Consider the following 13,535-nt stretch of genomic DNA (forward strand, 5'->3'; position numbering starts at 1 on the left):
TACCATGCATTGTTATGTTATGCCATGTATTATGTTATGTTATGCTATGTATTGTTATGCCATGTATTGTTGTTATATATGTTATGCCATGTACTATGTTATGCCATGTATTATGTTATGCTATGCCATGTATTGTTATGCCATGTATTATGTTATGCTGTGCCATGTGTTATGCCATGTATTATGCTATGCTATGCCATATATTATGTTATGCTATGCCATGTACTATGCTATGTTATGTCATGTATTATGTTATGTTATGCCATGTATTATGCTATGTTATGCCATGTATTATGTTATGCTATGTATTGTTATGCCATGTATTATTATGTTATACCATGCATTATGTTATGTTATGCCATGTACTATGTTATGCCATGTATTATGTTATGTTATGCCATGTATTATGTTATGCCATGTATTATATTTTGCTGTGCCATGTGTTATGCCATGTATTATGCTATGTTATGCCATGTATTATGTTATGCTATGCCATATATTATGTTATGCTATGCCATGTACTATGTTATGTTATACCATGTATTGTTGTTATGCCATGTAGTATGCTGTTATGCCATGTTCTGTTATGTTATGCCATGTACTATGCTATGTTATGCCATGTACTATGCCATGTATTATGTTATGCCATGTTTTATGGTATGCTATGTACTACGGGGATGTAGTTATGTGAGGCCGCCGGTCACAATCCCGACAGTGGAATTCCAGCTAGGGATCTATGATAGGTGTCGAAATTCTGATGCCTATCATAATCCCGACGCCGGAACGCCAAGGACGACATCCCGAACGAAGGTAAGTCTGGGGTGCCCTTAGCGAAATCAATGCGGGGGAGGAGGGTTAGGATTAGCTAGTCTAGCGGGATTAGGGTTAGGTTTGGGGGGGATTAGGGTTAGGCACCCCTAGACGGCAGTTAGACACCCCCAGGGAGAGGATAGGGTTAGGCACCCCACCCCCGGGAGGGTTAGGTTTAGGAAGCGGTAAGGGGGGGTTAGGGTTAGGCACCCCCGAGGGCAGTTTAGGGTTAGGCACTACGGTTAGGGCTAAGCACCACTAAGGGAGGGTTGGGGGGGGGACTGGATACGTTAGGGTACTTACCTGCCTCTGTCAGGATCTTCATCCTGTCGGGCATCCGCTGTCGGGATTTAAACCGGCGGCTGTTTTGCATTTAAATCCCATTCTGTATTATGTTATGCCATGTATTATGCTTAATTATGCCATGTATTATGTTATGCCATGTATTATGCTATGTTATGCCATGTACTATGTTATGCCATGTGCTGTACTGTGCTATGTTATGCCATGTATTATGCTGTTATGCCATGTATTATGTTATGTTATGCAATGTATTGTTGTTATGCCATGTATTGTTATGTTATGCCATGTATTATCTTATGTTATGCCATGTATTATGCTGTTATGCCATGTATTATGCTGTTATGCCATTTATTATGTTATGCAATGTACTATGCAATGTACTGTTATGTTATGCCATGTACTATGCTATGTTATGCTATGTCATATATTATGCTATGTTATGTCATGTACTATGCTGTGTTGTGCTATGTATTATGTTATGCATACTTGCCTACCCTCCCAATTTGGTCAGGAGCCTCCCGAAAATCAGGTGCCGCTCCCGACCTCCCGGGAAGGCAGGCAATCCTCCCGGCTGCCACCCACCCCTCCTATCCCCCCCCGCAATAACCCCTGCAGCAGGGGGGGGGCGGTGACGCAATTCGCGACACTTTGGCCCCGCCCCCTGCTTCACAATGCCTATATTATCGGCATTATGTAGCGGGGGTGGAGCCAAACAGACGCGATCGTGTGGCCCTGCCCCCACCATACCCACAAGTGCCTGTCACCCGCCCGGCAACTCCTCCTTGTCCCGGCCAAGCCCCCCCCGGTCCTGCCGATCTGGCTGCTCCCTCCTGGAAGGAGCAGCCACAAAGTCGGCAGGTATGTGTTGTTATGCCATGCAGAGCCGTAAGTAGACTTTTTGGTGCCCTGTGCCAGAAAGAGCATTGGCGATCCCCCTATTTTTTAAATAGGGACATAAGATAGTGCACATGAAAAAGGTCCATGGCCTCATTGGGAAGGGCCAGGTAAGAGATAGGGGAGTCCAGGAGATGCTGGGGATAAGAGTAGAGGAAGCTACTGTACAATTGAGAATTATAACAAACAGGAAAACTGACAGGCCCGAACAGCGCCCCCTACCCTGCGGTGCCCTATGCCATGGCACAGACCTCACTATCTTAGTTACGGCCCTGATGCCATATATTATGTTATGTCATGTATTATTATATTACTTCTGTTACAGTGTTTTTCCATTGCGCGAGTCCTGGCACCAGTATAATAATGTGCTAGCTGAGAACAATGAGCGCTGCCTGGTGTTACTGCGCTGCCAAGGATAACATGAAGGGAGGACGGATCGCCAAAGCTTCGGGTCCAGCACTGAGCCAAAGTAGGATGTGTGCTATCAACAGTCACCAATGGGGCTACACTGGAGGAATTCCTAACCACGGGTGTGACACTATAAGCTGGGTGCAGGGAGGGGCTGGGCGGACGGTGCCAGCTTTATCCTCTGCACAGAGCAGCAGCAGCCCAGTACTCTCTCTTATCTCCTTGTGATACATCTGAGTAACTGAGCGCAGTGTCACCGCTAGCGATGGCGTGCGATATGTCTGAGTGGGACGGCCCGCTGCACCTCAGCGACGTGGATGAGAGGCCGGCCTGCCTGCTGATACTGAACTTCGGGCCACTGCGCATAGACAAGCTGGGGCAAATTGTCACCCCTTCTCAGGTAACCGTTCTGGGACTTAAACTTTCTGCAGAAACAGCAAAACGTAGCCCGACCCACACGTCTCAGTGTGACATTACATAGTGATAGCATACTTCTTTTACTTTATATGCCAATAGGTAGGAACTATAGACAGTGTAAAATATCTGTGCATGATGTGGGAGACAGGGTGACGACAGTTCTGTATGAGGGGGTGACTGGTTAGTTGTTGCTGTATTGTTATTGTGCCATTACAACAGTAAATGAATGTAAATAAAAGGGAGTAACATAAGACCACAGACCAGTACATACAGATGTGCATATGAGTTAGTTACATTTTGCTAACTCCAAAGTATTTCTATGAAAACAAACAGACTTGTGTGATTTCTGTAATGGAGCCTGTTATGTTCCCTTATCCCGGTTCTGTATAATTCCCTGGATAACTCATGATGGTGTAAATGACAACCATGTAAAACCTTGCATTCTAGGCAATCAGTTGCATTATTATAGCCACCAGTAAGGAATGAGGATCCCTATGCATGTGTTAGCTGCCAAAGAATAATGTACAAAATAATGCACTTATTTTTACACATATTTTTTGTGTTTACGTTAAAACTCTTATCATTCTAATTTATATTATACATATATATATTTTTATTTGCATGTAGTATTCACCAAAATGTCATGTCCTTGGTGACCTTTTTTTATCACATACAGTAAAACATACACTCACAAACCCCCTGTCCGCATACCACCTTTAGGCTATAAGACATTTGCTGTATGTTTGCTGCAATTAGACAGTGAATTAAAGGATTATTTTATTCTAATGTTGCAAATTTGAACATAATCTCTATGTAGTACTTTTGTAATTAGACATAGGGATTGTTATGTAACAGAGGTGCCCAAAGGAAAGGACCCAGACCTGCCAGAGAGGCATAACTCACCCAAGGTGCAGCTCCGCCATGTAGATTCTACAGAGGGCACATTGTCACACCACTTGCTTGTCCCCCTACACCCCCCAGTACTGGGGCCCAGCTGATCTCCTGGCAGTCCTGTATGTAAACAGTCTGTAGCACATATTATAACTGCATGCATGTTTTGATTTATTTTATTTGGAGAGCTATTTTGTTTATAGCTCATGCTTTGTCTTGTTTCCAAGCATTCATTGCAGCCATGATAATTTGCAAGGAAAACACACAACATTCAGTTTTCCATTTTCATGAAGGTATTTGATTTCATTTATATGTTCTCTTTTAGCTTAAGAACAAACCAACCATTGAGTGGGAAGGCATGGATCCTAAAAAGTTGTACACTGTGATATTCACTGACCCCGATGTTCCCAGCAGGGCCAACTGCCATCTTGGGTGAGAATATTAATAAAACCATATTCCACATGACATATTCATATCTGGTTTATATATATAGATGTATTCTGTTTGAATATTTTCTTTAGCATTTTCCAATACATAAAACTTAAATCCTATACCTCACAAGTAGCTTCACTTAAATATATTTGGAATAGGGATGTGCAGGCTCGGATAGGTTCGAGTTTGCACGTGGAGTTCGGATTTTTCCCTCCAAAAAAACGGAACTCAGAACGAGGCAAAACGTCATCTTACATGGACGAACATCATCATTCCTGGACAAAAGACCATCGGAATATTCCGTATTTTGGAATAATTACATACCATAATGAGATATCTTGGGCATGGGACCCAAATCTAAACACAGAATGCATGTATGTATTATATACACCTTATACACACAGCCTGCAGGTAATTTTCTACAATATTTTTAATAATTTTGACCATCAAAAAAACTTTGTGTACATACATGAAATTCATTTATGTTTCATATACACCTTATACACACAGCCTGAAGGTTATTGTATACTGTATTTTAATAATTTTGTGCTTTAAAAAAAGTTTGTGTACATTGAACCATCAGAAAGCAAAGGTTTCACTTTCTCAGTCATGCTAAAAATATTCCGTATTTCGGAATATTCCGTATTTCTGAATATTTGGATATGGGAGACTCAACCTGTAATTGGCATCGACATGATGTGCCGTTCTGGAGCAGCACATCACATCCCCTGGCATCACGAGTTTTCTCTCAAATCCCAGGGAAACTTGCGATGTCGGCACTACCATAAGTGGCCGATATGTGTGCAGCCTTTCCATCGTGGAAATGCTTGGCAGCACATTACATGAAATTGAATTACCCACGCAGTGTTTAATGCATGCAATTGGGTGGGTACTGCTTTGTGTTTTTGTCATATTTGCAGATGTAAAATGTGTTCTCAGAAAAACCCAATTAGGCATATATGCAGAGATAGATAAATTGCAGGACGCCTGACGCTCTGCACCAGCCGCATTTGTACCAGATATATGTCAAGCATACATCACTTACAGACAGTATTTCAAACATTGGTTCTTATAGCCAAATATGTATTTGCTATTAGGTTGGAATACCATTAAAAACCCTCTCATATACAGGGCTCTCTTTCTTGTGTATGATTTGAAAGAATAAATAAATCTTTCTGCAATACACCCACAAAATCATATAAAATATGCAATGAAAACAGCGCTATAGGTATATGCAACACAATAAAAATAAATGTAAACAATGCAGTTGGGTCAGTAAAAGTAGTATCACATATAATATATTTCCATAAAAATATTCAAGTATATTTGATAAATATGAAAAATAAAAACCAACTAATTGAGGCTCAAATAAGTAAAATGTTCCATTGACCGGTCTATTCAATGAGAGTAATAGTTATGTCCATTCTACTTGTGCACTCTTCTTGAGAAATTAGGTAAACCCCTTTAAATAATAAAGACACAGTCACTGGATATAGTAAACAAAGAAGTAATATTCTAGTATAAATCCAGCAAAGTAGGATTGTATTTGCCCAGTTTATGAGGTGCCATATGGATCCTGCTGGCAAGAAGCTCCGGCCGTAGTGGTGCAGGAAGACGACAGATCCGGGATGGCAAATATTCTCCAATAAAGTGTGCTGGTCCGGAGATGGTAAGAGTCCACAGTGGGTGTCTTGTTCAAAGTGTCAGTGCAAGGGCTCAATGTGTTTCAATGTGGAAGTACCACATCTTCCTTAGGAGCATACCGGACCAGTACACTTTATTGGAGAATATTTGCCATCCCGGATCTGTCGTCTTCCTGCACCACTACGGCCGGTCTATGGAACAATTTAATTACTTGAGGCTCAATTAGCTGGTTTTTATTTTTCATATTTATCAAATATACTTGAATGCTTTTATGGAAATATATTAAATGTGATACTACTTTTATTGACCCAACCGCATTGTTTACGTCTATTTTTACTGTGCTGCATATACCCATAGCGCTGTTCTCTTCCTTTTTATATCTGTACTTTTATACAGGAAGTTTAACACTCCTTTAAGTAGCAGCTAAAGGCAGTGCCGGTGTGGCCTAGTGCTTGATATATATATGCAATGAAGAAAGCGCTTGACAGCGTCAGAGGTTAAGCAGCAATCATCCAATCAGAAGCTGCTTGCTAGTGCTGGCAACTGTCACCATCACTGTTCTAAGTACCCACAAAACATTGGCATCCTAGGAACTGCTGGTCATGTTGATCGGGCTTTTGCTACATCTCTGCATCAGTCTCTCTCTTTTTTACCAATCCAGATTCTGTGTACAACTATGACAAAAAGTTACATTGAAAGAAACCAAAAATATTTTTTAGTATCAAACAAGCCCTCGGTATGTATTTGCCAGCAGCTTCTAGCAGGGATCAGCTGCTGTGTACGACAAAGAGCCAGGGAGATTCTGTCTATCCATGGGGGTGGTTAGATGAGTACTGTAGCTTCAGTTGGGTTGGGGTTACTTTCTTCTTAGTATCACTGTGGACTGCATGGAATTAAGTATATTCTACAAAGAAACTTATGTTAGAAGAAATCTTTTTAATATAAAACCAAAATATAATGAAGTAATTATCATAAAGCCTGGCTTGACAGCAGGACGGCAAGGGGTAGTCGCCCAGTGACTCCCAAACATGAGGGGGCCCCCACACACAACTACATGAGCATGGTGGGCACAGTGGTATGTATGACATGGGGTTTCTGTGTAACATAATATGAACTGGTGGCAATACAGTGTGTTCAACACATTTGTGGTGCTGGGAGAATTTAAATAATACACTTTTTAATAAAATCGCCAGCATATCACATTGTATTGACACAAACTGACCTGAGCTGATCTCTGTCACTTTAAATGTGGCAGAGATTTTTGTCACGCAGAAGAGAGCAGGGAGCTGCAGGGTAACAATGAATCTCATTACCATGTGTGTATGCTGTAGCTCCGCCACAACCCCTCCTCCAGCCAAACCCCCCCCCCCCTTCCCACCCACACACACGTCACAGACAGCCATGCAAAGCGACAGTGAGAAGGCAGATATGGGGGGAAATAATGCACCACTGTTTTTGCCATATTTCCCAATATCTTTTCTTGCTGCATCTGTTATTTAGGATGTCTAGTGGAGGAAGAATTGTTCATTCTCAAAGACAGGGGTGTATTTAGAGAGGAGGGGGCCCGTGTTCACTCACCAGCCATGGCCCACTCCTCTCTCTCCGGCAGCCGTGGCATACCAACAGTTTCAGTAGACTCCGAGCACTAGTCAGTGCCTGGAGAAAACTCGCATGCTCAGAACACTGAAAAAAGTGGCCGCTGCGCCCTTTTTCCAGGCGTTTTGCGTAGCGCCTCTCCAGCCGACTTGGGTCTGTGGCGTATTAGGAAGTATGGGTGCAGGGTGTGCGGTGTGAGCCCCCATGACCCAGGGGCACACCCTGCACCCATTATAGATATGTCCCTGCTCAAAGATATTATTTTGCACCTTTTAGGGGAAATTAATTGAATATACACGTTGATACTTTGAAATATTCACAGCTTTTTTTATATATAAACAAAAAGGTGCCGTACTATGAAAAAAAGGTACAAGTACTCCCTTAAACTGCTGATGGTTAATCAAGGAGCTGGAATGGACTAGTCTGGTGATGCACGTATCAGGCTGGAGTGTTAGTGGTAGTTACTGGCAATGACTGAAGAACTTCCTGTACTACTACAAAAAAAATGCTGAAAATGCACAGACATCGAAACGTTGACCCCAGGAAATTTGGTGTTACAAGTCTTATTGAAACCCCTGAGTGGCAACGGGGTAAAGTTTTCTTTGAGTAACAGAGAGTGCCGGATTTGTGGACTGTGTGTATATATATATATATATATATACATGCAGAGAGATGCGGCACTCAGGATTTGAAAAAACGCTCAAACGACTCCCAGCAGTGTCAACGTTTCAATGTCAAAACAACATTTTGGAGACATTTATAATATTATACTATATTGAGCAGGGCTTGACAAATTTTTCTAATATCTAGAAGCCAGGATGAAAGTGTAGGAGCCAGACCACCGCCCCCCCAAAAAAAATTACAGGAGTGAGCGAGGAGCACAGCTCTGTGTGTTATACACACTATACTAGTCCACAAAATGGTCAGAGTTGAATGGATACAGTAAAATGGAGGCTCCCTCACTGCTCTGCACAGCTGCCCTGCTCCACCCTCTAGTACTAACAGACCACATTTCACATAAAACAATGGTGCTAGAAAGTACAACAAAACCCCCCTCCCCTCGTGGTCACACCACTATCTCCCTTGAAGCTGCTCCGCAATCCCTGGGCACGCATAGACCCTACTACCGGAGAGCCCTATGCAGCCGTAGATAGGAGACAGTAGACAGCCGGGATGTACAGGAGGATCAGCGTAGCTGGGACAGACAGCAGGGATCAGAGCAGGCCAGGATGGAGAGGAGTCGTCAGCGCAGGCTGGGACGGACAGAGGCACAGCAGTCACCGCAGGTGACACTCAGCACATACACTCCTGTGCATGATATGAACACGGCAATACTATAGCACAAATCTCCACCAGAGCTGATGAGGATCTGCTTCCTCACTGCAAAATCTGGTAGCCATGGCGACCTGGTCCCCGGGATTTGTCGAGCCCTGTCCCATAGCAAGAGATTTTGAAATGATTTAACCTTATCTACATGACTGACAATAGTGTAGCCAATGGTCCCTGGGCACAAACTGAACTTCCTGCACAATTTGGACTGTGAGCTCCATGAGCATGGCCTTCCTCCCTCCTGTTCTCACATCCCCTACTTCTCTTGAACACCTGCCACTCCTCCTCCTTGGGCTCTCTGCCCCTGGACCCCAATCGTCTGTTTTTGTTTTTCAGATGAACCAGACCCATCATTTGTGCCCACGCTAACGTCTACAGGTTTCAGCTGACGCTGTACTTTTCAGTTGCACACATTGCATCAGTGTCTGTGTCGAGATTTGTAGTATTATTTGTACTGTACTGTTTTACCCTATATTGTCTCATTATTTTCCCTCTGTACGGTGCTGCGGAATACTTGTGGCGCCCTATAAATAAAATATAATAATAATAGTACTAATAATTTATGTACTCTTTGCCACCTTCTATCCCCATACCAGGTTTGTCCCCCTTGATGTGCAATGCGCACAGTGGCCCTGATTCAGAGCTGGTCGCTCTGACAGAGCGCTCGCTCTGAATCAGGGCCGGTCTTTTTTTTTTTTTTTAGAACTTTTTTTTTAGAACGGCCTCCTGGCCGCTCGCATAGCTGTGGGTGACCACCCACAGCTATAGCGAGTGACCAGGAAGATGGTCGCGATGGTCAACACCATCGCGACCACCGGGCTTGCGACGAGACCCTTGTGGTAGGGCCTCGCTGCCGCCAGCCCCAGAGAGATTTTGGCTCTAACAGAGGCGTTCACATGGGAACGCCTCCGTTTGGGCAGCCACCCCCACGGCCCGCCCACCAAAGGGGGCATGCTGTCACTCAACATCGACAGCACGCCCCCTTGGGTACGAGATCCGGAGCGACGGTTTGCCCGTCACTATCCAGGTCTCGCGCATGCGCATGACGGAGCTGGCTCCGTCGTGCGCATGTGCTCTGGGCCACCATCGACCCGGTTGCGAGCGCTCCGCGCTTGCGACCAGGTCTGAATCAGGCCCAGTGAACCATCAAGGTAGAGGGACACAAAACAGAAGTGTACATGCTCTCTATGTGTTACAATGGTCATGGAAGAGTTTACAAATCTTGTGAATGTTAGTATTTATCAAACTCACTACCATTTTAAATCAGCACCAAAGCCTGAACACGGGAGATAGATATATCAGAGATATCTCCTGCAATCAGTTATTTAACGCAGGATACTGAAGTCCATATTATTATTATTTTTATTGGGTACTGTGCTTCTCCAAGTTATCAAGATCTAAAGAGTTTCATAGATACATCACAGTTCCAAATGTAAATGGCATAGTAGTGAGGTATCATGGGGTTAAAGTCAGTAATTTCACTGGTGCGATTCTACATATACTTTTAGTGAAATACCACATCATATTGTGATATATATAAATTCCTAGTATTGGTGGCGTCCCTGTTTTTTTGCAGTGCCAGCTCTCTCACTGTGTCAGGAGCCGAGTGTTGCACGTAATGCTACAATGCAGCACCCGACTCCTGTCACTGAGGAGAAGTCGGCAATTTGGTGTCACCCTTCGGCAGGTGACACTCGGGTGAGGCCCACACCCATCTTGTGATGCCACTGCCTAGTATAGTCTACAGACTCCAATAAGTAAATGCTTTGAATGTAAGGCTCTTCGGTGCTTCTAGGTGGTCATAAATGTCCCTGTCTTATATTATTTATGGCTTAGCATTTTCTTATTAATATTCTGGGTTTTGAAGGGACAGGGATGGGTGAATTCTAGGCAAGCATAACTCCTCCTAAACATTATAATGCTAATTTACCAATAGCCAAGTCATACTGACTATACTGCTTTATCTTGCTGTTGTATAATGTTATCCTCCATGGATGGTGTGTGTTTTGTGTATGCCTATATAATAAGTTACCATTTCATATTGTTTGACATCACTTTTTCCCTTTAGGCAATGGCATCATTATGCAGTAGTAAATATGAAAGGAAATAACCTCAACAGTGGCTGCACTCTCGCTGAATATGTTGGCTTGGGAGCTGGTAAAGGTACAGGTATGTAACATTTTATTGGGGTTGTTTTTGTGCCAACGATTATTCCCCGATAATGTTCATTCAGGTTTATCATACCCCTGTCACACAAAGCCTAAATACCCACGCGCATGCGCACCGCCCCAGGTCTACACTATGTGTGAAAGGGGCCGTACCAGATGGACCCTGCTCTGTACCAGGGTCGGGGACTGAGACCCGGGAAATGGTTTATAGACCCATGTATTTCCCGGGCCATAGGTCTGGAAGCGGTATTAGACTTTTAGTGGATATTTATGAATCTTGAGGATGGTCGGTTGGGGTGGCAGCTGTAACTAATGATAACTGTGCATTTTTTCTTTTGTCTGATACAGGACATCACAGATATACCTGGCTAGTATATGAGCAGACAACAGAACTGAAGTGTAATGAACCAATTCTAACTAACAGAAAGGCTGAGGGACGTGAAAAATTTAGTGCAGCAAATTTCCGCAAGAAGTACAAACTCCATGCTCCCGTTGCCGGTGCATGTTTCCTGGCTGAGTGGGATGAATCTGTTCCAGGACTCCTCAAACAGTTGGGGGTGGAGTAATGACAGATGAACCATTACGAGCAAGCAACGGCTATCAATGTACTGCTGGAGTAAGGTGCCTATAGCGGTAGAGATCTCAATGAAAGACCACATACTTCTTGCAGTTTAATTTTATATTGTCATTTTCTGTTTAAACTTTAGAAACAGGTTACTTTGTTTTAGTTTTTAGCTATGAGTTTGCATTGTCATTTAATCTTATCAAAAATAAGTAGTTACATATTATGTATACGTCATTCAGTTGTATCAATAAACCTAACTTACAAAAAATGGTGACATGATGCTTTAATGGTAGTATGTAGTTATTGTGCATTCCTTTTTCTCAGTATCAGAAATAACTAAGGTAACTAGCCTATGAGCTGATCCAGCTCCCCAGCATCTCATAGGAATAAAGCTAAATAATACATACATTTGGTGCAAATCTACATATAAATAAATTTACTCACATGAGAAATATTTTGGGAGAGCAGTTGTAGAAATGAATGGCCTCTTTTGCAGCGTGTACACTTTACTTTTTGCTTAAATTATTTTTATATTTCTCGTTGGCCTCTCAGCCTCCCATGACAATATTTGGATATTGGGCGATGTGTAACCCAAAGTTTCATTATTTTGAATTATGTTGCTTTTGAAGGTATGTGAGATTTTGGAATAATAATTTACAAAACATGTAAAAATCACCTAAAATATACCAATGTGGAATATTAGAACACACCACTTTAATGACAGAGTAATTGATAATTTATATTAAATTAAGATATCAATACATTATAATCTACACCAACAAATCATTAATTGATTTGAGACTACAAACAATGAAAAGTATAAAAAATATTTTTATTACCCATAAAAAACAGAGATATATTCCACACTTAACAGCAATCAGAAAAGCAACTGTCAACTGTAAATGCCAGGCAACTCCTATACTATTGTTTTGTCACTACTTTCTGGAGAATACACATTAGTCTTGTAAACTGTAACTGACATTTTGTGGGGTTAGGTAGCATAGGGTCAGCATCTCACAGGGTAAAGGCAAAACTAGAATCATTCCTGGTCTTAGGAACCATTTCCCCCATTTTGCACAACTGCAGACCACTGTTTGTAGTTGGAGCCATGGAGGACCCACTGTTCCTGCAGATTTTAAGGTAGTTTTTGCACTAGAGGGTTAATGTCTCTGGCCGTGTCAAGGAAAGCGCTCGGTACACACAGATATACAGTCAAGTGCATAAATATTGGTACATTGACAGTATTTTCATATTTTGGCCTCTATTCACCACCACAATGGTTTTGAAATGAAACAAACAAGATGTGCTTTAACTGCAGACTTTCAGATTTAATTTGAGGGTAATTACATCCAAATCAGGTGAACGGTTTCTATATGTGCCTCCCACTTTTAAAGGGGCCAAAAGTAATGGGACAAACTAAACAATCCTAAATCAAACTTTCACTTTTTAATACTTTGTTGCAAATCCTTTGCAGGCAATTACAGCCTGAAGTCTGGAACGCATAGACATCACCAGACGCTGGGTTTCATCCCTGGTGATGCTCTGCCAGGCCTCTACTGCAAATGTCTTCAGTTCCTGCTTGTTCTTGGGGCATTTTCCCTTCAGTTTTGTCTTCATCAAGTGAAATGCATGCTCAATCGGATTCAGGCCAGAGGATTGACTTGGCCATTGCGTAACATTCCACTTTTTAGCCTTAAAAAAACTCTTTGGTTACTTTTGCTTTGGGTCATTGTCCATCTGCACTGTGAAGCGCCGTCCAATGAGTTCTGAAGCATTTGACTGAATGTGAGCATATAATATTGCCCAAAACACTTCAGAATTCATTCTGCTGCTTTTGTCAGCAGTCACATCATCAATAAATACAAGGGAACCAGTTCCATTGGCAGCCATACATGCCCACGCCATGACACTACCACCACCATGCTTCACTGATGAGGTGGTATGTTTTGTATCATGAGCAGTTCCTTTCCTTCTCCATACTCTTCTCTTCCCATCACTCTGGTACAAGTTGATCTTTGTCTCATCTGTCCATAGGATGCTGTTCCAGAACTGTAATGGCTTCTTTAGATGTTGTTTGG

At 42.5% G+C, this 13,535-nt stretch overlaps 1 protein-coding gene across 1 annotated transcript; it reads left to right on the forward strand.

Annotated features, from left to right (window-relative positions):
- The first annotated feature begins 2,590 nt into the window (after positions 1-2,590).
- LOC148502995 (phosphatidylethanolamine-binding protein 1-like) lies at positions 2,591-11,690 on the forward strand. The gene is made up of 4 exons (XM_088449108.1): positions 2,591-2,815; positions 4,049-4,155; positions 10,793-10,893; positions 11,241-11,690. Exons 1-4 carry the CDS (start codon positions 2,681-2,683, stop codon positions 11,456-11,458), a joined length of 561 nt encoding a protein of 186 aa, XP_088305234.1. The 5' UTR covers positions 2,591-2,680; the 3' UTR covers positions 11,459-11,690.
- The last annotated feature ends 1,845 nt before the right edge of the window (positions 11,691-13,535 follow it).

The sequence above is a fragment of the Taudactylus pleione genome, unplaced genomic scaffold, assembly GCF_031769625.1.
Source record: "Taudactylus pleione unplaced genomic scaffold, aTauple2 ptg000479l, whole genome shotgun sequence".
NCBI lineage: Eukaryota > Metazoa > Chordata > Amphibia > Anura > Myobatrachidae > Taudactylus > Taudactylus pleione.

Excerpts from the sequence above, each read along its gene's own strand:
- LOC148502995 (XM_088449108.1), top strand. The coding sequence starts at position 2,681 with ATGGCGTGCGATATGTCTGAGTGGGACGGCCCGCTGCACCTCAGCGAC. Across the intron at positions 2,816-4,048 it reads AAATTGTCACCCCTTCTCAG|CTTAAGAACAAACCAACCAT; the intron begins GTAACCGTTCTG and ends GTTCTCTTTTAG. Across the intron at positions 4,156-10,792 it reads AGGGCCAACTGCCATCTTGG|GCAATGGCATCATTATGCAG; the intron begins GTGAGAATATTA and ends TTTTCCCTTTAG.